This window comes from Nyctibius grandis, chromosome 27 (genome assembly GCF_013368605.1).
Source record: "Nyctibius grandis isolate bNycGra1 chromosome 27, bNycGra1.pri, whole genome shotgun sequence".
Taxonomy (NCBI): domain Eukaryota; kingdom Metazoa; phylum Chordata; class Aves; order Nyctibiiformes; family Nyctibiidae; genus Nyctibius; species Nyctibius grandis.
Window position 1 is genome coordinate 3,108,273 of NC_090684.1, and position 25,822 is coordinate 3,134,094.

At 48.0% G+C, this 25,822-nt stretch overlaps 2 protein-coding genes across 5 annotated transcripts in view; one reads left to right on the plus strand and one right to left on the minus strand.

Annotated features, from left to right (window-relative positions):
- Nucleotides 1-385: 385 nt before the first annotated feature.
- On the minus strand, nt 386-6,554 carry TAF8 (TATA-box binding protein associated factor 8). 3 transcript variants are annotated; one of them, XR_011049800.1, is made up of 9 exons: nt 6,495-6,554; nt 5,513-5,669; nt 5,222-5,320; nt 4,859-4,921; nt 4,274-4,398; nt 3,868-4,015; nt 3,530-3,672; nt 2,418-3,077; nt 386-458 (listed from the first exon to the last, which is right to left on the minus strand). XR_011049800.1 is itself a non-coding variant. In XM_068419345.1 (8 exons), the coding sequence occupies exons 1-8, from the start codon at nt 6,552-6,554 to the stop codon at nt 2,934-2,936; spliced, it is 939 nt and encodes a 312-aa protein (XP_068275446.1). In that variant the 3' UTR covers nt 860-2,933. The 3 variants fall into 3 exon arrangements, 1 of the variants encoding a protein (XP_068275446.1); XR_011049799.1 differs by lacking the exon at nt 386-458 and adding an exon at nt 860-1,970; XM_068419345.1 differs by lacking the exon at nt 386-458 and having other exon boundaries at nt 860-3,077.
- CCND3 (cyclin D3) overlaps nt 6,516-25,822 on the plus strand; it is a 43,831-nt gene continuing 24,524 nt past the window's right edge. Inside the window, exon 1 of one of the 2 annotated variants that reach the window (XM_068419347.1) lies at nt 6,516-6,561. In XM_068419347.1, coding sequence (XP_068275448.1) covers nt 6,553-6,561 — 9 coding nt within the window. In that variant the 5' untranslated portion in view covers nt 6,516-6,552. Of the gene's footprint in view, nt 6,562-7,388; nt 7,534-25,822 lie in introns of those variants that run through there. The other variant, XM_068419348.1, reaches the window with a different exon arrangement.

A 25,822-nucleotide genomic window follows, 5' to 3' on the forward strand; every position in this document is an offset into this window, starting at 1 on the left:
TCAATCTCAGGGGAGAACTAAGAGCAGGCAACATTTATTCTCAGTATAACTACCAGTCACAATGCAGGCTTTCAAATTTTCTGGGTCTGTTTAGCTGTTTCTGTAGCAAATTTCACATGTAGCCCAATTTCAGCTATAAAACCAAAAGGCATTCTTCCAATTTCCCACTTTCAGTCTTCGAGTAGTCTCACATACATGCAACTACAGCTGCTCATGACCTGTCTTTTCTAGGCACATTGGCCCCTTCCCTCCCAACCACAAGAGACTGCTTTGTAGCTACAGCTGTCAAAAAAGGATGGACTTACTGATTCACAGTTGCCCCTTTTGGTGCAAGCTTTTGAAGGAGGGGGTATGGCTCACTGGAAATTGTACTGTCCTAAGACCTGGGGTTTATGGGTGTTTAAGGCTTCACTTTTGTATTCATTGCTGGTATCACATACTCCATCTTTCTTGGTTTTCTAATCAAGAGAAAAATACACATAGAAGATGTAAAAGAAAGTAAGCAGTATCTATGATTCTGCACTCCTTCTCAACCTCATGTTCCACCTGTGATTGGAGAAGCCTTCTACTAAAGGCTTTTGTAGAACTGATGGTATTTCAAAAGGCACTTTATCCTCACTGAACATACTTCTAACAAACTGTCTTTATTCAGCCTGCACCCAGGGCTGAACAATAAGCAGTTGTTATATCACCCAATGTCCCTTTCCCCAACCAAGAAAGGGAATTGGGAAAAGGAGGAAGACTCATGGGTTAAAATTTAAACAGATTTAATAAAATAAAGAAAACAATGTCAATGCTAATACAAAAGACACAAAATTAATACTTAGCCCCCAGCATGGTGGCAAGTTCTTCCAGGGACCACAGCCAAGGAGAAGAGAAGAGAGCAGAGCAAAGTGCCCCCAGCATCCCCAAGCTTTCCCATTTATAATGAACCTGATGTTAATGCTATAGAATACACCTGTGGGCCAGCCTGGGTCAGCTGCCCTGGCTTTAACTGCTAATGGCTTTGATCAACATCCCACAGCTGGTCACAAACTGAAACAAAATGTAACAGAAAAGTGATTCTATAAATTTTATCGCAAAACCAGGACATGAACCAAAGTTTTTGTTGGAAAATTACCAACCTTCTCAGCTATCAAGTGTTGCTGTGGAGACAGGAAGAAATGCAGAGGGAAGAACTAGACTTCCTACCGCTCTGTAAGAACTTTGTACAGAGAACACATACTCAGGCACATTCTGGTGCTTTTCAACTCCTAAAACTTTAAGGACTCAGCCAGTTTTGCTTGTAGGAGATAAAATTTCTTTTATTATTAACATAAAAATTACTATTTTCATTCTACATTTTTCCCCTACCCAGCGAGGGATTTTCTCATTACGAAAAATGCTTAATCCAAGTAAAAAAAGATATAAATTTATATATATACATACATACACAATGTCTCTGTACATTTTTATTCTGTACAACCAAGGCACCAGCAGAAGAGACAATGGCACATGCAGGACTTTTTTGCTAGAGATCTGATTTCAGATTGTTTGGCAGGAACACCTCCATTCTCACTGAAACAATTACTCCTTTTTATCTTCCTCTTCCCTGGGTGACAGTGTAAGAGAAAGGCCTGGGAGGATGCCTTAACTAAATAGAGGTGAACGTGTACACACATAACTCTGATCTCCCTGGTGACTGCAACAGACTTCTTGCATTCAGCTACTGCTCTAGGAAACCAGGAGCTGCCTGGCAGTCTGTAGCAGGCAGTTTTGCTGCCTCTCCCAGCACCCCATTTTCATCCAGAAGAGATGCTTGAGAGACTGGACCAAACTTTTGTCCAGGAGTCTTTTGTCAAAGAAATTTGACCCATATTTTGCCTAAGTAAAGGTTGAATGAAAATTAAAGCAAAGCCCTCCAGAAGCAGCTAACAATTACAATACTCCCATCACCAGTCATTTTCACTGCTGAAATGAAGTCTTCTGCTCTGGGGAAATAAAGGGGGAAAAAAAAGGAGCAACTGCTGTTAATAAATGTCTGTATTTGAGAATGGACAAAATAAAAAAGTGCTATCAATAGCATGGCCTTGCAGACTACAATCAATACATCTTTATTCCATATTCCAAGTTTTTCAGCACAGCATCTTTCAATACAGCTGGTGAAGGCGTGAACTCTCAAAGGAGTTGTGCTGTGGTGAAACTAACAACAGAACTGAAAAATAGCCCAAAGCAGCTGTTAAATCTTGCCATTCATACTGCTAAAAAATAACCTCAAAGCAGAACAAACACCACACTTGGAGCTTTTAAGTTAGAAGTGCAGCTGCAGTCAGAAAAGTGAGAATAAAATGCCATCTTAGCTCTGTATTTACACTGCACTCTCTTACCAACACATCAGACACCTTTAGTTTATAAAAGAAAAGTCTGTTTGCTTTTACCTGCCAAGAATCCAAAGAAACCTCTCTGGGATTTTTCTGCCTCTGTTAATACATGTTCCTCAGATTATAAGGCCAGGCAAGGTTGATTGCAGAAGTTTCTTTCCTAGCCTGCCAGCCAGCCACAAACGAATTAATGCCTTTGCATTCTGCAGAGCCTGCTGGGAAGCACTGAGCAGCAAGAACCTTTGTGTCCCCCATCTCTTCTGAGAGTAAATCCTGCCAACAGCGAGAACAAACCAAAGCAAACGAGACAATTCCCATCTGTAACCCAGTGGCCTTCAACGCTTTTAAGGTAATTGACCATTGACTGTTTCAAGTCAGCAGGAGAGCAGCGGGGAAAGAGGGAGCATTGCAAACTGGGCTGAGAGTGTACTTCACTAGGCAGAGAGAGATCATTCTTCTGCTTCTGCCACTCAGCCGGATTGCCTCTTCTGTCTTGCTCCATGCCTTTCACCCACAGCAGCGGAGGTGAACCCTCCAGGTTTCTCTTCGTCTGAGCAGCCAGCTGGCTACACCTCACTTCTTTCTGCGGATCTTGGGCTTTTTCACTGGCCGGAGGTAGGGATTGTCTATCATATTTTCCTCCCCGTTCCGACTGCCTGACAGGGAGGTGTTCTGCTGTAACACTGAAGTGTTCTCCTTTTCAGGTCCTGAATCATCCTGTCACATTAAAAAAAACGAAAGCATAAAAACCCAAAGTTAGGCTAAATAAGGCTTAGAAGTTCAAACCACATAACCTATGGGCAAAACAGAATCAGCAGCCAAGATAAACAGCAGCACACAAAAAGCTGCATTAAAGGTGAGGGCTCCTGATTTCTAACACAAGAAGATCCCCTTCAGGAACAGCGTGGGATCCTAGGACAATCCTCTCTTCCCTGAAAGAAATGAAGGTTTTACTGAAAGCTCATGATCCAGCCTCATTTGGCATTGCACCCTGCAGAAAGTTAAAGAACCATGACAACATTTAGTCATTTACACCTGGTAAAACGCAACCCACGCTGTCATTTTCCACCCACTCTGCCCAGCTGCAAGGAAGACAGGCAAAAGAACCAGGTTTCATGTGTTTAAGGAAGTCAGGCCCAAGAGACCTTGATGTCTCAGGCTGGGCGTACCGTGCTCATGTGCAGGGGGAGGTTCTCGGTGTCTGTCTGGTCATCTTGCTCAGATGAATCAGTTTCTTCCATTTGCTGCATTTCCAGCTCAGAGGGGAGAAGAGCTGTCAGGTAGGGGACAGTGAAAGGCCTGGCAGCAATCACTAGGGTTAGGGAAAAGGACACAGTCAGCAAGCTGGGAGAAGACTCCTCCACTCAGAGATTATGAAGCACAAAGCCAACCAGTTACTTGGAGACCAAACACTTTGACTGGTTCTGGATTTAAACACACACACTCTTTTCCTGCTCCTCAGTTAGACAGCTGTCATTTACTGCACAAAGTGTCCTAGATAACTCACATGGGAATGTGCTAACATCATCTTTGAAGAGACTCTGCGTTTCTCCTGTCTTAGCCATGAAACGTGTGAGAGCTCTTTCTACATCGCGCCGTTGAGATGCTGCCTTTTCCCGTAGGACTTGATAATCAGATACTGGCTCCCGGTATGTCTGTGGAGCAAGGAGGAACACCGTTAGTGGAGGCAATGCAGACAGCTGAAGTTCAGAACACTACTAGGATGCAGATGCTACAGGCAAGCATTGATCTTAAACATACACAGATCAAGGGCAACCCGCAAACAACAAGCAATATATCAATGACCTTTTGGATAAACAGTACCAGCACTACAGTAAAATATTTATACACCACTTCTGGTGTCATTGACTTCAGACAGACCCCAAATGGCACAGATGTCTTTTTTCACTCACTGGTGTCTTGATGTAAGTGTGAGGATCTGGAAACTCAGGGAAATGGCCAGGAATGTGGGATGGATGTGGCTTGTTCTGTCCAGCTGTCAGGGCTTTGGGAGTCACAGGCTGGTTTGTCACAGGAGCTACAGTTAAAAAAAAAAATGCACACACACAAATCAGCCAGCTTCATTCTGCCAAGAGATAGGCATAAAGTGCCAGCGTATACTAGAGCTGTGGCCCATGTCTCCATGTCCTATAAAAGGGACAGAGCACATCCCATGAACAGTAGTTTCAGGTTGTGTTTGGCATCCCAAAAGGGAATAAGGATTTATTGACCCCTCTCTCTTCCACAGGAAGAACAAAACCATCTTGAGGATTCTCATGTGCAATGATGCTGCTGAAGCAAAGGCAAGTGGTTCGGCAGAGGGTACCTTCCTTCACCTATTACACAGACATTACAGGAATCCTTAACACAAACTGCACGTCCAGGAGCACTGGACTGCATCATCCGTCAGAAAAGCAGGAGCTCTCTGGATGCCAGCAGAGAGGAATGCCAAATTACTTCCAGTTTCCTGCCTAAGAAGGAAAGGATTTCCCACATACGGGCAGTGATGACCATCCTCTGGGAGCGCTTGGCATACGCAGGAAGCGTTTCAACATTGAACCCTGAAATACAAAAAAAGGAAACAGAAATCACACCAGGAGTTTATCCTGCCAAAAATCCCTTCTCTTAGACTTCTCCAGAATTTTGCCAAGAGCTCCAAATTACATGAGGAAGAAAATCACACACTCTATCTATTCATACCACCTCCACGGCAGCAATATCCAAGCACCAGCATGAGGCCCAGAACAGCGGGCATCACACAAACACCAGAAACATGGGGACAGATTTCCCTACCAACGCAGCACACCCAAATCTTCTGCAATGCAGACAGCTGGAATTAGTGGGACCAGTCATCTACTCACCCATTTCCACTAGAGTAACCACTATATCAGAGAGCGTAGGCTGCGTTCGCGCTGTATGCTCACAGTAGGACTTCGCACTCCTTCCAATTTCAGAAATATCTGGGGGGAAAAAAAAACCACCAGCACATATTCAATTCAGACAGCGACCACGTCATTAACAAGATAATAAAAATGGAAGGAAAAAAAAACAAAAAAAAATGAAAGAGCAAAGGCCATCTTGAAAACTGAGAAACAAGAAACTTCAGGGGACTAGTGTGACTTTGCTGGATGCTCACTAAGCTGGATACTCACAGCTCTGTAACATCTCCGTCAGCGTCTCCACCGCCGCCTTTTCAGCGCTCTCGAAGCCGGCTTCGGTGAGCAAGGAGCTGACCACCACCTGCAGGGTCCTCCTCCGAGCCAGGTAGTAGTTATCCGCCGGCGTGGTGGCATGCTTGCTGCCCGACCTCTGCGGACACAGACCCCCACCCCGAATCGAGACCTCAGAGAAATGAAGCCACCTCCCTGCTGTGTTACAGACCCCAGGGCAGCAGTGAGGCCTGAGCAATGCTTGCCCAGCAGCGGGTACTGGGAAGGGTGAGGATCCTGCCCCCGGCACCCCCGGGCTGCGGGGCACTGCCCTGGGATGGGCTCTGGAACACACTGTAGGGCTGAAGGAAGGGCTGCCTACGTGCTGCTTGTGCTCAAAGGACAGGGGCCGACCCTGCCTGTCCCCCACTGCACGCATGCACACACACATACATGTATACACACACATGCATATGTATACCCATATATATACATAAATATACATATGTATACACACACAGATCTATACATATACAGATAGATATACACACATACAGATAGACACACATACAGACAGATATACACATACATAGAGATATACAGACACACAGATATGTATATACACACACGCATACTACATACATGTAGACACGGCGCCGCAGGCACCACCCAAAGCAGAACGCCCTTTGGGGCGCGGCCCCTTTAAAAAAGCCGCCCCACGGGCAGCCCCGCCTCGCGCCCCCCTTCGCCGGCCAATCCGAGCGGAAGAACTCGAGCCAATCAAGCCCCGCTGCCGAGCCCCGCCTCCCTCCGGCAATTCAACCAATCAGCGCCTCCCTCCCTTCAGCCTCCGCCTTAAAGCTCCCCGGACAGGCCCCAGGCGCTTCAGCGCCGTAGAACAAACAGGTCGCTGCCGTTCCGCCTGTCCCCCCGCGGGAGACACCCTCCCCAACGGCCCCGCGTCCCGACGAGGAGCCGCCGTTACCGTGCCAGAGCTACCGGACGCTGCGTCGGCCATCTTGGAGCCATAGGGAAATGTGCGCATGCGCCAGGTGCGGCGGGGAAGGAAGTAGGGAGGGGGTGCGCGTGAGATGCGCGCGCGGGGCATTGTGGGAGTTGTAGTGTGGGTGGGCGCATGCGCGGGGGCTGCTTGGCCGCACCGCTGCTCCCCCCGCCGCGGTGCGCCCACGGCAGGGTGCGGGTCCCCTGGGCGCTCCCCCGCACACCTGGGTGCCCGCAGCCGCTACCGGGTGGCCCCGCGGGAAGCGGGGGCTGGTCTCGTCCGTGGGCTCCCCGGTGCCGTGAGCTAGCGGGGCGAGGGTCTGAAGTTAGTCCGCCTTGTTCCGAGGTTCATAACAGCGTGACTTTCATCTCCTGAGACGTGTCGAAGTTTGTGGTTTTCCACTTGTCCGGGCGCCCTGGGGGAGAGCCCTCACCCTGCCTCTGCAGGCTCACCGGGAAAGCAAAACCTCCTGTAATGGCCCTGCACTTGCTTTAGAACAGCCCGCGTTCCTGTTAGGAAAATATTTACTAAAAAGGCTTGAAAAGCACCAGCGGTGTGCCGGTAACCATGGCAGCACTGAGGTTTTTCCTGTTGTAAGCAATATGTACTCTTAGCTGAACCTCGGTGTACCAACTTGTGTGCTTAGATCTTTTGATCAAAGCTTTGGTGTCAGTTGAGTGTTTTCAGAAACACAGAACAGGAAACCCCCCCACTACAGCTCCCACCCCTCGCTTCCTGTTTGAGTACATGTGTGGGAGAGCAAGAACATTGTGAGAACCAATTACTGCATGTGAGAGGGGGGGGGAAAAAGTGATGTAAACAACAGCTGCCTCGCTGGAAATTAAAGGTCCTGATCTCATTTGGTTTGGATGGCAACACAGCTTCCACCCGCTGCTGCCTTTTCAACAATGCTAGCAGCAAAATCTGTTAACAGATAGGGAAAGAGAGGAGGCAGAGGAAGCTGGAGGCTGGATTGTTAAAGCAAACATGCCTGCAGAAGCAAATTCCTTGATCATCAAAGGTAGGAGGCAACATTGTTTGAGACTGAAAATGTGACATAGAGGGCAATCATACGCCTTATATGCTCAGGGACAAGCAAAACTATTGGCAGAGGGCTGGTGGAGTGTAACTGTGCCGAAGATACTAAAAGTACCTTGCAATGGCCGTATGTGAGGGCGGTCTGTGCTGACTGGGATCTTCCTGCAGTTTGTGTGAATTCCCAGAGTGTCAGTGTTGTGCCAAACCATGAGGCAGCCACTTTGCCATCCCTCAGCACGGATGGCTGTCTCTGCCAAGGCTTTGTAGTGGAGATGGGGCAGGCTCTCAGCCCCTTAGCATCTTAAGAAAAGAGATTCTGAGCCCTTATGGCTTCCAGATGAACTTCTGGAGGTCTGCACGCTAGTGAGTAAGCTGACTTCGCTGGTGAAGCTACAAGAGGGGAAATGTGAGCACTTAATGTTGGTAGGCTGCAATTTACTGAGTAACTCTTGAGAAGTGTCTGACCCCAATTGTTTGGATGGGAGGGGGAGTGAATGCTGGTGGGTCTGGACCAAAAACATCGGTGTAGTGCTGCTGCTGCTGCAAAGATAGGCTTGAGTTGAGCCAGAAATGTCTGTAGGAGCACTGGGGGAGTTTCAGACTGGTTGGTACTACACATGGTACCAGGGGGAGTGTTGTGCCCCTTGGTCTCAGCTTGCCAGCAAGTTAATTCAACCAATTTACAAGTTGCTCTTGTAGCAAACCCAGGGGATGAGTAAATGGGGAAGCAAGTGTGGACAGGTGCTTCTGCTGATGAATGTTGTCTGCATCAGTACTGAGTAAGGCAGTATTTTCTCCTCATAATATAATATGACAGCCATCACACTCAGCAGGGGAGGCTGGGTGCTGTGGTCAAGTAGGGCAATGTATTATTCTGAGCTCTAGTCCTGGCTCTGCAGCCAGCCTGCTGAGTAACCATAGGCAAGTCTCTGCTCCTTTGAATTTCACTTTCCCATCTCTAAGTACTGGCATTCCTTGTGAGATGCTTTGGGAGCTGATAAAAAGCAGCATCTGACACTAAAATACTCTTGGTGGTGGTGCAGTACCCTTGGAAAGCTCTTCCCAGAGCAGCTGGAGAGCTCTTCCCTGCTCATGTTGGACTCATCATGAGCAGAGTATCCAGAGCCTGGCAGAAATCCAGCAGTCTACAGATTTGCAGACAGTCCTAAAATTATTGGTACAACATCCCTTTTCATGGTATGGGTACATAATTCTCCCCTTACACATAGCTCTGCTCTGACTGGTGGGGTAAAAATAGAAAACTTCCATAAAGGTCCAGTTACTCAGTGATTTAAGAGTTTCTTGCATGTCTCTGAAGTACTGGCTGCTCTGAAGTAGCTGCTAGCAGCCACTAGAGGAGAGCAGCCAACCAGGGGACTAGCAAAAAAGGAGCCATACTAAAAGATGTTGCCAGGGATCCAGTTTGAAAGGGACAGAATTTGGAAGCAGAACCCCGCTGGCATTTTGTGTCCATAGGTGGAGGACGGCATCTTTATTTCAGAGCCCATGTGAAGTGGGAAATGACACTGCCACTGGAAGAATTTGCCAATTAATGTGCCAGTTTCCTCTGGAGCGCTGTGAAATCGGTCATCTGGCAGCGAAACAAAAAAATGCAGGATGGCGATAGTCTGGGTGCCTTCCTGGGCATGTTGTGTTTTCCCAAAGATTGGAACCTTTCCTCTTGTTTCCCATTTTTAGCAACAACAAAAAAACAATTTCACATCAGTGTCAAACTGAAAAAGGAAAAAAGTTCATGTGTTTTTACTCAATCACATGCAGATTGTTTAAAAGAAGAGGTAGGAGTTAGGATTCCCAGGTGCATTGGCACTAAACAGTTGTGTGACAAAGAATATTAACCTTGTTGAGATACAGCTGGATCGTTATTCCAATACATACAATCCCAGAGGGGAAGCTGTAAAGCTTGTTGAAATTCATATTTGAAAAGAATAATGGGAACTGATGACTCTGGACTCTTTGGGTAGGGAAAGCCCAAGGCTTTGTAATTTTTTGAGCCTGAGAGGTGCTCAGCGTAGCAGAAGAGCCTGCAGAAGGCTGGCTGTATGACCTTGATGTTTTCAAATCACAACTTTGAGAGAAGTGGTCAGTCAGATGGAAAATTACTGAGCTCAATGTAGGGGTGAAATTTTGCAGCATGTGTTAGACAAGAAGCCAGGTGAAGTGATCTAATGTCCCTTTGTGCTTTTAAATTTCATTGTGCCTCTGGCTTGCCAGAGAGATGTGCCTTGGACAGCCCCAGAGCAAAGGCTGGAGCTGCTGCAGGTTGGTTTCCTTGCAGCACCCGGCCCTGAAGGAGGGAGCTGCCACCTGCATGGGCTGGCTCTGCCCCAGGCCACCCCAGCACCATTGCCACCAGAGGGCATGCTGTGACCAATGTGCTCTTATTTCTGAGCAACTTAATTCAGAAACCAAAATAGCCAACAGTGAATGAATTTAGATTCTTATACCCCTTAGCTGTGAGGATGCCACCAACATCTTCCCTGCACCCATTTGTTGCTGAAAAGCTCCTATGAGCCCTCCCAAATTCCTTGACTGACCAGATGTGAGGGGTTTTGTTGTGCAGTTTGACAGTGACAAACACTTGATATGCGGAGGAAGCTGCTGCTGGGCAAGGAGGGAATAAACTGCACATCTGAGAATGTTTGGAGTTGTTTTTTTTCCTCTAATGACATTGGCTTATACCTTGCAGGAATGAAAATTCAAATGCAGAGAGCTTATAGCCATGTTGCTGCCACTGTTTATTATTATTTTATTTACTATTTCGAGAAATATTATTTGTTAGTGTTATTATCCTCCTCTCTAAAACACCAGTGGTGTTATTGTTGGCAATACATGTGTGTTAATTAAAGCCTCTTAAGTAAAACCCTTGCAGATTTCTTGCTTGTTTCGTTATTTGGTAGAAGAGGCTGATCCTTGGCAGAAAGGACTGCCCTGCCTGGGCTCGTAGCGAGGTGTGGGGATGCAGATGAGCTCTCTGGATAGTGCTGAGGGGTCACATCTGGAATTTACATTCACCTTTCAAAAAGATCTACCATCCACAGGGAGTGGAGAAGAGTTTCAAGAATGCAAAATGCACCTCAAGGTGCGAGTTGGGCATTCCAGCCGTGGAGTTTCTCAGGGTAAAGCTTGAAGCTGTTTAGTCAAACCTATAAATAACCACAAGGGGAGAAGGTGTCTGGTGGTAGAGGGCTCTTTGATCTAACAGAGTTGTAACAAGATCCAGGTGCTGGAAGTGCAGGTCAGCACAGTTAAAACAGGAAATCAGATGCATCTCTTCACAGGGGAATGTAACTGGGCTCCTCAAGGGTGCAGTGCGCTCCCAGACATGTCAGGGCTCCAAAGCAAGACTCTCTTTCCAGAAGATAATGCTGTAGTTCAACTGCAGGCTGCTGAGCTAGACCCAGGAATGAGGTGTTTATAGCCAGCTCCTAAGCAGGCAGGCAGAGGTAGGTGCTACTACCCCTCCTGAGGTTATGCTATATGGCAGTGTCCATGCTGGAATTGGACCCTGAAGGGTCCCTGGCTCTCCTCCCCTGCCCCTCAGGCAGGATCCCCCCACCCAGTGTCTCCTTTTGTAAGTTGTGCTCTGTAAGAATGAGCCTAGAACAGCAAGGGGGGTCCCAGGAGCTCTGTTTGGCCAAACTGGAATGTCAGAGCATCTTTACTGCTTAAAGCAGGTCTGGGGTGATTGATATTTCCTGGGCCTTTTGTTCCAACACTATTTAGCTGATGTAAAAACTGTTCCTTCCCATTCTACCAGCTCATAGCTGTGTTTCTGAGTCAGTGCCATGTCTAATCCACCAAGCATGTAAACCCACACCTCCAGGCTGTCCAGAGTCTCTGCTGCCGAGAACTATTGCAGATCTCTGGTCAGCTCATCCTGCCTCATCAGTGACTCAGTGGATGTTCTTCTCCATCTGTCCCTCTGGTTGCCTGAAGCTTTAGGGTCCAAAGGTGATGAGGAGATGGGTTAAGTCTGCTTGTGTGTGTCTGGTTAGATGTGAAACTTATTTTCTATGGAACAGCTGATGTTAGAGTTTTCTGAGAGAACAGGCATGGGAGCACTGCCAGGTTTAGGGGATGCTCCCTTGTGCAGATTCTTACAGACAACACAAATGGTCCTCACCTTCCCTCCTGCACTGGAGAGGATAAGTTCTCTATCCGATCTTTTCTGTGTGCTGTCATTCTCACTTCCCATCCTTGCTTCAGGCAAACTGTTTGCAGCTGCTTTGGACATGCCAAATGCTGGAGGTAACAGCCACTGATGCAGTCCCTTGGTATCAGGGATGCTATAAATCAAAATATCCCCAGTGGTGTCAGCGAGAGCCAATGGCATGTTCAGCAGAGAGCCAGTACTTGTCTGGCCCAGCTTCTCTTCTGCCTTGTCAAGGGATGATGATGATCTGGCTGCTGAGGATGATTAAAACCAACTAGAGGGACCGTGGGAGAAGATACATTCCCTCTGCCTTGTCCCTAGCATGGATTGATCACAGTCAGAGCTGTATGTCTGACCCTAAACTTTCTCAAATCTTGAATCCTCCTCTTTTCAACCATCCTTGACCAACAGCAAAAGCAGAATTATCCCTGTTTGCTGACCCCTGTATCCACATTTGGCATATTTCGCCTTGGGCTTTGAGCCCATTCCCCACCTCAAGTATCTGCGTGACTTCTAAATGTCATCTTCAGAGGATCAGACCTTCAGGCTGTCAGAGGAAGTACTGCACAGCAAGGTGGGCACTGTCTCTCTTGTAAAGCAGATGTCAGCATTAAAGCTAGGCCAGGACAATATCTGTCTCCTGCATGTTGTTTGCACACTTCCCTCTGTGGCTAACAGCTTGCCAGATGAAGCCATCTCTGCTCCGAGCCAGAGCTGCACTGCCTGTGCCTTTGATATTTTGCAAAGAGTGAGGTGTTGCTGCTGGCCCCACAGGGTGACAGCCTTACCCTGGAGCACGAGCACTGGCAGCTCTCAGCTCAGAAGAGGCCACTTACCACATTTGGGTTTCTTACTGCCGTCTCTGACAAATATCGCTATCGTTTCAGGAAACCACACGGTGGGTGTTGTCTTTTCAGGGTAGAGCAGGGGGAAGGAATCCTGCTCCTCCATGCACAGGCCCATGCTCCTCCATGCTCAGGCTGGGGTGGTGGGATACCTCCACTCTCCAGCACTGGCTGTGGGTAGCTCCTCTACCAGAGCAGGATGAAGCTGCCCACACTTCTCCTGGCAGGGAGCATCCAGGGCCAGCATGAGTGATTCCTGCATGGGCTCCACTGTGAGTGGGCTGAGCTGACTGCTTCAGAGTAGAACACCACAAAAGTTTGGAAAATTCTTCTGAGCTGTAGTTGTGTGATGTTGCCTTTACTAGCTGGGCTTGAGGTCCTTTTTTGAGCTTTTCCTATTTCCAAAGAGCGGGGAAGCTGCTTGGATGGATCCTGAAGAGCCCACGTGTCTTAGCTGGGTCTCATGCCCAGACATTGCTTGCTAAAATTCTCCCATGTTGGACTGAAGGGTTTTACTAGCTTTTGGAGATGCTTCCCACAGTGATGGGTGACACAGTGGAGACTTTGTCTGCTACTGAGGTGCAATGACTAGAACTTCAGGCTTAGAGGGCCTGGTTCTGGCTCTGCTGTTGGTCTTTATATAGAGCAATAAGCTTCCCTTTGTGTTTGTTTTTTCCCCATCTTTAAAATGGGATGGGGGGAAATAGCTTGAGAACCATCAGTGATTTGACTGGAAGAGTCACAAAGTTAGGCAGCTGCTTGCTGTTACAAGAGTGGGTGACAATAATGGGGTTGAGAGGGACTGCTGTCACCTTTACTTGCCCTTTAAATCTGTCATTTTAAGAACACTGGTGTTTTTTAGCAAAGCACTTTGAGCAAATGCCTGTATCTGAAAATTTGAGCTCAGATTCTGATGAAAGCCACTTTTTTCTTCCCAGTGGGATCCTGGAAATACAGAAGCAGTAGCAATGGATGAAATGTAGGAACTTGTGTGAACTTATTGGACCTTCTCAACGGGTTCAAGCTGAGTTTAGAGCTTGGGTTTGGACTGATTCTTGTTTGATCAAATCCAGCTCCCCGTCCCCATTTTCAGATGAAATGAAAATTGTCACTATCAGGGCAAGAAGCTGATAAAAGATTCTTCCTAAGAACAAAGCCTGAAGTTTATTCATCTGTGCTCAAAAAAGGATCTTCAGGGAAAAGGAAGGCTTCTTGGTAAGAAAACCTGAAATAGGCAGTGGAGAGAGCAAGGAGAGGGAGGTCTGTTAAATCACTTGAATAGCATTACTTTTCTTTCAAGGACTTCCCACCCCTCAAAGAAGCTTATTTTTTTTATAGCCTTTCTTGATTTTGGAAGGAGCTCCATTGCTTAGTGTCTCTAAAAACCATAGACCCTTCAAAAAGTGCTTCCTTTGCTAGCACAGAGACTTATTCAAACTGGAATTAGATGCTTAAGTATCTTTGTGCAAATGGATGGTGAGTCCCAGCCAGCTGTTTCTGTACACACCTTCTACCTGTGGCCATGGAAGAATCCAAGTGCCCAGGTGAGAGGTATGGCCAGGCCATCTTCACACTAGTTGCTCCATGAAAAGCCTTGGGTTTTGAAAAAAACCTCTCTGCCCTCTCCTGCCTGTTCTCACCTCCTTGCCAGGAAAGAGAGGCTCCAGATCATGTCATGGAATAAGCATGAGCTGGGAAAACTTCATTTTTTTTCTCCAAGTGGCTCTTTCCACAGGAGCCTGACCCAAAGGCTGTTGGTCTCTGGAAGTCTTTAATCAGTCAGACCTCATGGGAACCCAAACCTGAATCCCACCAGACATCTGCAGTCCTCCAGATGTGTGGTGTAATGTCACTCCTCAGGCCCTTTGTATTAGCCAGGCAGAGCAGTTTATTTCTCTGGGGGCTTCAGAAGCAGCAGTGAGAGACACAAGGGGTGAGGCAGAGATAGAGGGTGGCAGCAGCTGTTCAGGATGTGTTGCTGATTCTGTGACATCTCCCGCCCTTTTTGGAAATCAAGAGTTTGGAGCAAGACAGAAAGAAGAAACAGCCACTGATAAAGCTTCACACAGATGACAGCCCTGTCCTCAAGGGGCTGTGACCCACAGCCTGTCTCTGGGGATCCGCACCAGCTGGGAGGCAACGATAGGCTTTGCTGCTTATTCTGTCTGTTCACCTCCCTGCTCTGGGCATGGGGACGGATATCATCTCCCTTCCTCATCCCTCCCTTCCTCCCTCATGTCTCTGTCTCTTCCTCTCTAAGTCTGAAGCTCTCTCCATGACCCCTGTTTAACTTGTCCTGGCAGAGTTTCTGGCTTGGCTCTGCTCACTGACCCTCTGTTGTGCAGCTCCCTAGAGACCTGTGGCCTTGGTCCCCTTGAGGGTCCCACCTAGTGATGGCAGGCTGGGAAAACCCAGAGTATTCTCTGTCCTAGGAAATGTAATTTTGAAGAGGCAAAAAAAAGAGTTAAGAGTTTGTGGCTAGAAACTCTTGACCCTGGATGAAGTTTTTCTCAGTGCATGACTGTGTGTCACTTGGGTTTGTCTGTGAGGACCTCCATCAAGCCAAGAGGATGCTGGTGTCACCCCAAGAACTGATCTCCCCAGGGATGGTAGCAATAGGACACCTACTGAAGTGTAATGAAGAGGGTGTTTGCTGGAGCTCAGGGTGACATGCTTGCGTGGCAGAGAAGTCGCTTGGGCTGGGAGCAAGGGAGGCTGCTCCAGGGGCAGATGTGGAACAAGTTTTCTGTGGCTGTGAAACTATCTACTTTGGCTGAAGGGAAAGGGATCTCTGAGACTGAGGGCAGCAAGATTTATATTGGTCCATGGAGATAAGGAAGAGCAGGTCTGTGCTGGAGAAGGCTCCTTGGGCAAGGTGGACTGAGATCTGCACGGACTTCAGAGGGAGGGTTGTATGGGAGGGCACATGGAGTCTGGTAGAGCATGCATTTCCTCAGCTTCACCGACAGCAGGGTCTATTTTGGGGTAAATTTTTAAGCCTTGGTCTCTGATGGTCTGATAAATTGAGTTCCCATGGCCCAAGCAAAGATCCTGTGGCTTTGGGGTATATGGAGGGGTACAGGCCATGTTTCACGTGCAGACAACTGTCACCACATGTAATCTTGTTTCTTTTCTTTCTTTTTCTCTTTTTCTATAACAAATGAAGGGGGTCCCCACATCTGGCTGTGGCGGTTAAACAGGCTTGATTTAATCACAGACTGATATAGGACGCATAGAGAAAGAAGAGGAAAGGGATGAGAAACACAGAGCACCTGCTTACCCCCAGCCAGCGTGCCCCGGTCTGGGTCTGCGCATGCGGGAGGGCCAGGAAATCCACAGCCGGTAGTGAGGGCATGGGGGGAAGTGAGTTGCCCAGATCCTGCCTGGGTGGAAAGTCAGATGATTGGGACCTTCTGCAAAGGTTTTCTGCAACCTACATCTGGGTGGAGTGGAAGCACGAGAGGGACATTGCAAAGGGGCCAGGGCTGGCAGGGAGGGTTTGTGCTGATTCATTGCGTGGCAGGAGGCTTCCAAAGGGGCATTTGCAGGAGTGTGATGTGTGGGTTGAGAGGTGAGACAAATCCGATGCCTCAGCTGCCTCCCAGAAACCAGGAAATCTCTTCCTCTGAGGGCAGGTTGCTCCCTAACTGTGTGTTAAAGATTGCCTGCTTTAAGGAGCAAGAGCGGCTTGTGTGTGGAGAATAGCTGGCTGAGCTGATGGTCCTCATGTTCTGGCTGCTGCAGTCCTCTTTGCTCTACCCCCAGTGAATGTCCTAGCTGGGTGGAAGATACACAAGGCCCAAAAGAGGTGAAACTTGGCTCTTCTGTGAGGAGTCCCTTGGAATCAGGATTTTGGGGCTGGAACCCAGAATTGGGAAAGCCCATGCAATCACTGAGGAGCTGGATCTTCCCACCACGAGCCGTGTTTTGCTGAGAGGGTGATGGGCTTTGCCATCCAGCCTAGCACTGGGTTTCTTTTTCCCCCTTCTGCTCATCTTTTGCAGTAGGTGAGCATGTTAACTGAGACAGCAGGTTTTCCTAACACCCCCCCCCTTTCCTCCCTCCCCTCCACCTCCCAACCTGGTTATCGATGAAAGCAGATTTGACATGTGATAGGTCCCAAGATAAAAGCAACATTACAAGAGAATGTAAGCAACAGCTCGGGGCAGGGGGGAATAAAAGCCCCCAAAGAGTTGAGCAAGGTATGACCAGGGTATCTGGTGTCAGGACCAGCCGTTCCTCGGCCTCAGGTGCAGCTGGGAAGAGGCCTGCCTTCTGGAAAGGGTTAATGCCAGGGCTGCTGCTAGACTTTGGAGCCCTTTTGAGAGTGGTTTTGAAATCTGATTTTCTTTTTGCAACTAAGTGAAGTTTTTATCAACTTCCTATTTGAGAGCAGAAGTCAGAGCTGGTGCAGGAAGGCTGGTGCAGGAGTGCTGCCTTACATCCTCCTGCCCTGTGCCCTTGCATTTAGTTGAGGTAACCAGTATGCTGGTAATGCAAGAACCACAGCCTGGGCAAATGGGAGGTTGTGGGTAGGGAACAGCCCTGGAGCTCAGTGAGATAAAGGGTCCTGGTTTATTCTTTGCATCAGACCACAGGCCAGCCACACTGCATGTGCAACCTGCTCCTCGTTGCTCGCTGCAGCATCGCTGGTCTCATCTTGCCTGGGTGCAGGGTTCAGCTGTCCATGGCTAGTGGCCTGTGTCAAAGTCCTTGTGCAAATAACTTTGTGCCTCTGCCTGTAATGCCCAGGCGCTGAGACCTGCACTGGTGCCTGAACTCCAAAATCAGACGCGGCCCAACTCAGCTCTGTTGGGGGCTTGTAGCCTAACACCACATATATCACCGTCACGAGAGCTGAGGAGCAACATCTCCCCATGCAGATGGCTCCATCCTGCACTTCTATTTGCAGCCACGACAGTGTTGTCTCTGGGAGGCATCTTGCTGGCACAAGGCAGGCAGAGGGGAGCAGGGCCCCCCCTTCATGCAGACGCACGTGAATCTGCTTTCTCTAACCCAGGAGTCGTTTGCACAGTTTGTGTTATTCCTTTCCTCACGTGGCTGGGGCTTTCTCTTGCAAGGGCTTTTCACTTGAAAACAGTCTGTCCTAAATTCAAGTATTCAGGGACTTGCACTCTTCAGGACAGCTCGGGTTTCTACATGCACATGTTTTATGGGGGAGCTGGACCCAGGCAAGCACAGATGGAGTCCAGGCTTATGGAAAGTACCTTTCAAACCAGCCCTGGTTAGATTTCTAGCATGAGCCAGAAAATAAAGATGGGAGGTCTGCCCTTTTTTTTTGGTCTGATGTATTTAATTCCATTGACAGCCAGAGCCTGGGTCAGCCTCTCCATTGGAAATACCCCAGAAAGTCTCAGATTTTGCAAAGATTTCCCCAAATTCTTCATCTGGGGAGATGACACTTCTCATCTTTACCCAGAAACTATCTCAGCATTTTTCTGTTACCTTGCACAGGAGAGAGCCTGGGGTCGCTGTTCAGGCCACCTCTAAGCCCAGCCTGGTAGGGTACAGATACAGAGGTCACTCGCCCTCTGTTGCATGGCTCGATCCGTGCAGGGAAGGATGCAATCCCAGTATCACTTGCAATGCCCCAATCATGAATGCCCTCAGAGCGAGCACACAGAGGAGAGCCTCAGCTCTGCCTGGCATCGCAGGGCTGCCAACACCCAAACAGCTAATGGAGGATGAGAGCAGCAGTGACAGCACCAGAACTGGAAAAATCTTATGTGCTTATAGCTGCGACAGTGTGCGCAGGGAAAGTACTGCTCAGATACGTTGGGTAATGTTCGTGCTACTGACTCTCCTCAAAGGTCTTGTGCCATGTTTGTGTTCTGTGTCAGTTGCAGTTGTTTTTCAACTCTGATGCAACTGTTAAAGCTCTTTGTCAGCTTGCAAAGCTGAAGGGTTAAACACAGGACACAGAGTGGGCCTAAATACAGCAGACCTCTTTCGTGGCTGAGGACCGCCAGCATAATCTCTGCTCTCAAAACGTGCTCTGCTCCGAAGCAGTGGTTTGCAGGTTTAGCTCAAAGCATCATCCACGTGTGCAACCAGACCCATCTTCCTTAGGCACTTAACTGTGCCTGCAAGGGCTTGGCTGAGCCAGATCTGCAGGTGCAAGAAGTGACAAGAGATGGGGAGTGGAAACTGGTTTGTCTTTTGGGCACCATTGTAGTTTTCAGCTGTGCATCCAACCATCAATCTCTGCAGGTGAGCAGAGATCGTTGCTGAGCATCTATTTTCTCCTTCTTAACTTTCACCATGCAGGAAGTAAATAAACACTTATGCATACTTTTAACATATTTGTCAGGTAATGGTGGTAAAAAGAGGTTTGCATATTGTGGGGCTGAATGGGCTGAGATCTGCTTCATGTTGCACACGGGAGCCCATTGAAATCAATGGGGTCTCAAGGGTATAACTGATGGCCAACATCAGCCCTGTCTTTAAGCTGTTTGTATCTTGCTGTCTCAGCTGCTGGCCCAGGGGGATGGTAGCCTGCAGCCCTGCCATCATTAGTCACAGGCTAACCTTCCTGCTCTTGGGTGGGAGGGGGCTGAGTGCTCTCTTGCTAGCATCAGGGAAGGAACCGTCCAGGATTTTGATGGTTATAACTGCAAAAGATAGGAGTTGGTCTTTGTCTTACAGCATCTCCTAAACCCATCTAGGAGGAGAGCCCTATCAGGTTCAGAAGTACAAAGGCACGCTTCCTAGTTTACAGTTTATTAGCTAATCAGGATCAACAGTAATCTCAAGCAGTGTATGCCTGAAAATGAAAGATCTACAGCTTCCATGGACATCAAATTGGTATACAGAGCTGAGTAGATCTACTGACCCAAGTAGGAGTTTCCAGGGCACCTACTTAGTGTTTCTGGTGTCTCTGGTTGATGTGTTCACAGTAATAGCTGACACTTAGATGAATGTGTCTCCCCTCTTTCACATAGATCATAATCTCTGCCCTGAAACAATTCAGGTGCTTGGCATCACTTCATAACAACCCAGTAGCAGGGGACGGTGATACAGAGGGGAGTGTGGCTGTAGAAGGGAGCTGCCCTGGCAGGAGACTGAGGAGACTACAAAAAAAAGGCTTTTCCCTGTACAGACAAAAAAAGCACAAATATTAGTAGTGGGGGTTATTGAAAATCACTTGCTGTAATAGCCCCAGAGCAGCACGGCTCTCCAAAGCACTGTGCATAGGGACAATAAGGCAGAATGGATTTACTGGGGCAGTGTAGGGGACCAAAGCAACAGGTATTGTGTCCATTTTAAAGCCAAAAGATTGGGGCAGAGACTTGGCATGCATGCTTTTGGGCTTGAAAGAGCTCTCAAGTCCTATCCCAACCTTTGGGTTGGCACCAGCCTTTCTCCGGGGAGCAGAAGGGGACTGGATATTTCAGTGTGTCTGTAGGTTGTGGTATAGGAGTGGTATATACAGTGGTGGGGTACTCTGTGCAGGTAGGATGTCTTCCATCAGTGTTTACACATGCTAATATCCTCCTCTGCATTGTGTGTTAGCTTGGATAACCAAGATTTTTAATTTGGTCACCACCCTACTAAGCAAAACCATAGTGCCTGCATTTCCCATTAACCTGGTACCCTTGTTTCTTCAACAAATTCAGCACAGCAGCAGGGACCAGCAGCATGTCCAGCTCACTTCTCTGAGAAAATCGTAGCAAAGGCAGAAAGAGGTGTTGTCTAACAGCTCCCAGCCATACTATACAAGAGATTTTGGATAGGAAGTGAAGAGCAACTTTTCCCATGGGAACTACAGGGGGAGGCAAACTGAACTGAATGGAGGCCTCATAAATCAAAGACATACGCCTTTGACTTTCTGTGCCATAGCCTTGGGCAGCTGGTATTTATATGCCCAGTCAAGAATTTAAAAAAAAAGAAAGCCACAAAATGCATGAATTATAAAAAATGCTGAGTTCTGTGAATGTCTCCTTCCATCAGCCTCAAAGTACTACGGAAGGGGAGACTGAGGCATGGTGCATGGAGTTCTTTTGCTGAGGGTCACACAGCACCTCAGCCCTACAGGGGTAAACACAAACTGATACAGCTGTTCTTAGACATGCATGCTCCTCACCTCCCCTCTTGGTGAGAGGGGAAGGGGTCAGGCAGTACAATGAACAGGGATGTCTGTGCTTTGTTCCAGTTAGGCTAAACATGTATCCCATGTGTTTTCTTCATCCAGTTTGCACTGCCTGCTTGAGAAATCTGTGCTATCAGAGCACTTCACAGGTATTAACTAATTCATTGTTCAACTGCAGTGATGGGATTTTCCAAAGCTGTCATTGTTGGCCTAACCTGGGAGTAAAACTTGCAGCAGCTGTGATGGAAATAGTTAAGCACACTTTAAAATACACGGGCCCAGGGAGATGTGATTCAGTACGTATGATCTTACTTCTCCATCCACCATCATCAAAGTACCTTCTAACTTACAACTTGCCAATACCTTAGGGCAACCTCTCCCTCTTGCCTGGGCATTAGAAGACAGTGCCAGGGGCTTACTGAAGCGCTATCAGTCACTGTACCGTGCAGTTGTTTGTCTTTCTCTTTTTTTGAGGGCAACTAGATTCTAAGAAGCCCAGTCAGGGAGACAGGAGCACAAAAGGACCTTTTGCTTATCTCTGACCTTTCTGCCATGGATGCGTGTTGCAGGGTGGCCTCCAGGGCCCAGATAATGCAAAAGCTGGGATGCATGATTAGGCATTGAGAAGCCATCTGCAAAGATCCAGTAAAGACCTGCGAGGTGGCAGCAAAGAGAGAAAAAATAAGGGAAGTCTCCTCTGCAAAGCATGGTGAAAGGCCAGGGTGGAAGGATGTGTGTGATGTAGTGGGGCAGTGCCCTGGTCTGGGGAGCCTGAGGGGCTTTGCCAAACGGTCAAGGGAGTGTTTGTGGCCTTGGCAAGTCTCTTGCCAATGAAGGGTATAACAAGCTGGATGCTGGAGAAGAGCTGCCCCCATCTGCCCGCTGTACTGCTGAAACTCCCCAGTGCAAACTTTTGGAAGAAAATGCTGATTTTTCCTTACGTGCTTAGAAGTATATTAGGATGAGAGAAAGGGTGACCCCACTGTACTGGCTGTAGCCACCCCTTTGAGCACAGACTGAGAGTTGTGGCTGGGAGGAAGCAAGTCTTGGACTTGAGCTTTGTCCTCCCATGTCCCAGGTCATGCCACTGAGCTTTCCAGACACTATTGCTGTGAGCAGCAAGACCAGGCACAGCTGGTTTCTGACAAAACTAAAGCTCCTGTGGGCGTTATCTGGTGTCTGTGAAGGACTGAATCCGTTTCTTATTGGAAACGTGATGTGGGTCTCTTTCCTCCTGAGCTGCCTGCTTGTATGAGACTTGTGGCAATGTAACACCATCGGTACCTTTACCTGATCAAGTCAGTCAGACTTGGTTGAAACTGGCCAAAGAACTAAGAATTTATGGGAAAAGGAGGACAGGCACACACAGCAGGATTGCATATGGCTTGTTTCTTTCGAAAACAAGACTAGAAGCGCTGAAAGGTCTTGGGTTCATCCTGATGCAGAACAGGAAGATTTTTGTGGGATGGGAAAAATGTTTCCTGCCCAGCTCCAGTCCGTGCCACAGCGTAGGGAGACCCATTGCGGTAAGCCTGGGCTGCAGCGATGGGGCCTGGACAGACAGCGAGGACCACAGGGTGTGTTTATGTCCAGCAGCCTCAGTAAAAATTCCCCTTTATGGTATCACAGCCAAATCCTGCTGCTTCCACTCCATAAAGGACAGACAGTACAGCATGACCTCAGAGGTAAACAAGAAGAGAGAGATTAACTGGGCAGAATATAACGTATGTATATATTTTCAGGTAGAAAAATCAAACACTTTCCCAGCCTCTTTGGAGAAAAACATCCTCTAAAGTTTCTTGTTTTGCTGAGGCTTCTCTCTCTCTCAAGCCGTTTCCAGCCGTGTGGCGGGCGGAGGGATGGCTCCCTGGTACAGATGCTGGCAGCCCCACCCTGCCAGCTGAGGAGTTGCACTTTCAGTAGCCATGTACCAGGGTGACGTGGGGTCAGCTGGGGTGTAGCCTGAGATAGTTATCTTTGTGGGGCCTTGAGAATATTATTATTATTATTTTTTCCCCAGTCTGTTTTCCCCAACTCTTCTATGTTTAGGCTCTAGTGACCCAGTGCTGATTTCCATTTTTAGTTAATTGCAGCAGTCTCGGTTTCTGTGTTTCATGTAGTAATGAGCATTTCCTTTATTATGGCTATCACTTATGCAGCATATCTGCTCCCCAGAATGGCTGCCTGCCCTGGTAACCACTGGGGCTCAGAAGATGTAGGTCTAGTCCGTGCTTCACCAATGTAAATTGTTCCTGGGCTATGGGGAGTTTATTTGCCAGCATAGTCTGAGCAGTAGATGCTCTTATACAAATATGGTCATACTTTACATTAGCAAGGTTGATTTTACATATATACTAATTTAAATATAGTTAAATGGTTTTGCCACCACAATATCCTTTGCGTGGTGAAAAGAGTAAAGCTTTTATCTGGATGGAGCAAATGGAGGAGCCCACCTGATCTTGAGACAAAGCTGACCTAAATCTCTCATGGGCACGGCTTTCCTGTCTGCGCTTGGCCATTCAGTAACGCAGCTCTGTATGGTCTTGTCCCTGCCAGGTCTTGTCCCTGATCTGGCAGAAGTTAGCCGGGTCAGAACAGGGCAGCCAGCACAAAGACCAGCCTCCATGCAAGGAAGGGAGGAGGACTGGCGTCGGGCAGGGGGGAAGCGGGACAGCCCCTTTGGCAGCAGCCTGGACTTCCACGGTTTCACCCAGGAAACCAGACCCCAGGTTGTCCTTGCTCTCCCTGTGCAGTTGGCTTCTCATGTAGCTCCTTTGTCTGCCTTATCGAGCAAGGTTGGCACTTCCTCGGGCTCTCCTTGTGTGCATCAGGGCCCAAAAGGTCCAGGTCTCAGGGTGGGGGGTGCTTTTATACCCCCTGTAAGGCAAATAATAGCTGTTGGTTCCTGATTCCTGGAGCTTGTAGCACTTCAAGCAGACAGGCCACTTCAGAGTACATTCTGGGAGTTGTCACTATAAAAGCTAGCACTCAGCTGTTAAAGCCTCTAAATCCTGACTGAAGCTGATTAATTTACACCAAGTTAATTACCAGGTCCCTTTCCAAGGGTCTGATCCAAGTCATCCCATTGCACCATCTCATTTCAGGGAGAATTAAATCCTTTGCTTACACATTTATAGAGTTGTTTTGAAGACGTAATCTTGTAGTATCTTCCACCTGGGAATTTTCTACCATCTTGAAGGCCTTTAACACCATTAATAAATGAATGTCATTAATGATTAATCACCTAAATAGGAATGGAGTAGGCTTAGTGCCAGGTAAGTGCAGAGTAAATGCATTAGCTGGAGTTCCACTTGCATGCGTGTACTCTGGAGTATCTGGCAGCAGTTACTGAATTCAGTGGAGACTTGTGTACCTCCTTTATCTCATTTAGCTGGGGGGAAACTGAGGCATGTAGCAGTAAAGTGGTCTGCCCAGGCTACTGAGTGAGGCAGAAAAGAGCTAGGAAATTAATCCCCAAGCTCTGACACTTCCTGGCTTTTTCCAATATGTACTTTTTCTTTTCAACATTTATTACATTTTTATTGTACATCATGTTCTCTGGGTGAGAGGAATAATGCTCCTCATTCTCTCTGGGAAACTTAAGATACTAGAAAATAGAAATTGCTGTGCTGATGAAACCTAGGGCTCATTTAGCAGCCTCCTCTCTCTGAGGCCACTATTAGCTGACTCAGAGGAAGGCAGAAGCAGCCTGCACAAGCAGACTAGGGATAATTTGCAAGAACCGTTATTGGTGTTGACTCTGAAGCATGTGGTTTAGCATCTCCTCTCATGCATTTTAGAACACAAGATAGTCTTGATATCCAGAGAAATATCCAAGCTCTTTCTGGCTTGTAATCTTGCTTAGGAATCACAAGAAGTTGGCATTGTAGGCTCAAAAGGAAGTGGCAGGAGCCAGGACTGGTTGTTAGCTGTCAAACCCCCAAAGGTCATGCTTAGGTTGGTGCCCTGAGAACGAGGTGGGAGTGCTGCTGCAAATGGAAAACATTTCCATGCACTGTGCTGTTGTCTCTAGGAAACCTTTCAAGCACTCCCAGGCCCAGCAGTTTGCTAAGAAGACCCAGATCTCATTCCTTTCACTACAGTTGCCAGCAGAAAGGGTTGTTTTTTTCTTTTTTTCAAGTAGAATCTGCTCCTGGCTCCACTGAAGCTGGTCACAGCTTTTGTTCAAAAATTAAGCCCTTCCGTATTCAGCTGTGCTTTATGCAGTAATAGGTTGCCTGATCCTTGCCTGGGTACAAGGGGGTTCCTGCTTAACCCTGCATGCGTGGCAGGGGACTGACTGATTCCCCCGAGTGACCAAACAGCTGCATCTTGAGCCAGGCAGCCAAGTGGTAACTGCAAATGTGCATGCAACTCTTCTGCCCTGGAGCGTGACCACAGGAAAGGGGCTCTGTCCGAAATAGCAAGCGATGCATTGATGCCCTTCAGCAGCTCCAGGCGATTCAACGGATTTCACGGGGCGGGGGACCTCAGGCATCAGTGGGGTGTTGGTGGCAGGGCCTAGGGGAGAGTCCCAGGGTCTCCTTATTGCTTGTGTATGTGCTGGGCACAGCCAGTGTGGAGGAAACATTCTTCCCGAGTGGGTGCTGAAGGAGGGTCTTGTCTTCTCTCACGCCTCAGGGTGCAACCCCAGCATCTCCCAAGAGACTGTTCCCAACATCAGGCAGGGAGGAGAGTCCTCTTTCAACAGCTGTTTCCTCAGAGGGACTCACGGGACCAGGGTAACTTCAGTTTCCTTGGCTAAGGCCCTTGAATTACAGGGCATACAAGAGATTTAAGTAGCAGTGAGGTCTAACTGTCATCTCCCATCACCTCCAGCTTGTTTACATCCCTCTAGGGCCTCCTGTTCTTTCTGTCTCTGTAGCTATTAAGAGTTTGTTCTTTTCTGGCAAGGAAAAGGCAAGATCCCAGCTGACCTGGAGTCTTTTTGGTGACTCTCGGAGGCAGCTGCAAACTGACTGTACTCCCCAGCCTCGATGAGGTCAAGACAGGAGCTGAACTCATCAGTCACTGTTTCCCAGGAATTAGCTGCTGTGCTGTGTGTTTGGCTCTCTCCCGAGTTCTCAGGCCATTATCAAAAGGCTGGCTCAGCCACTCCTCGTGTCTTTACACTCGCATTTTG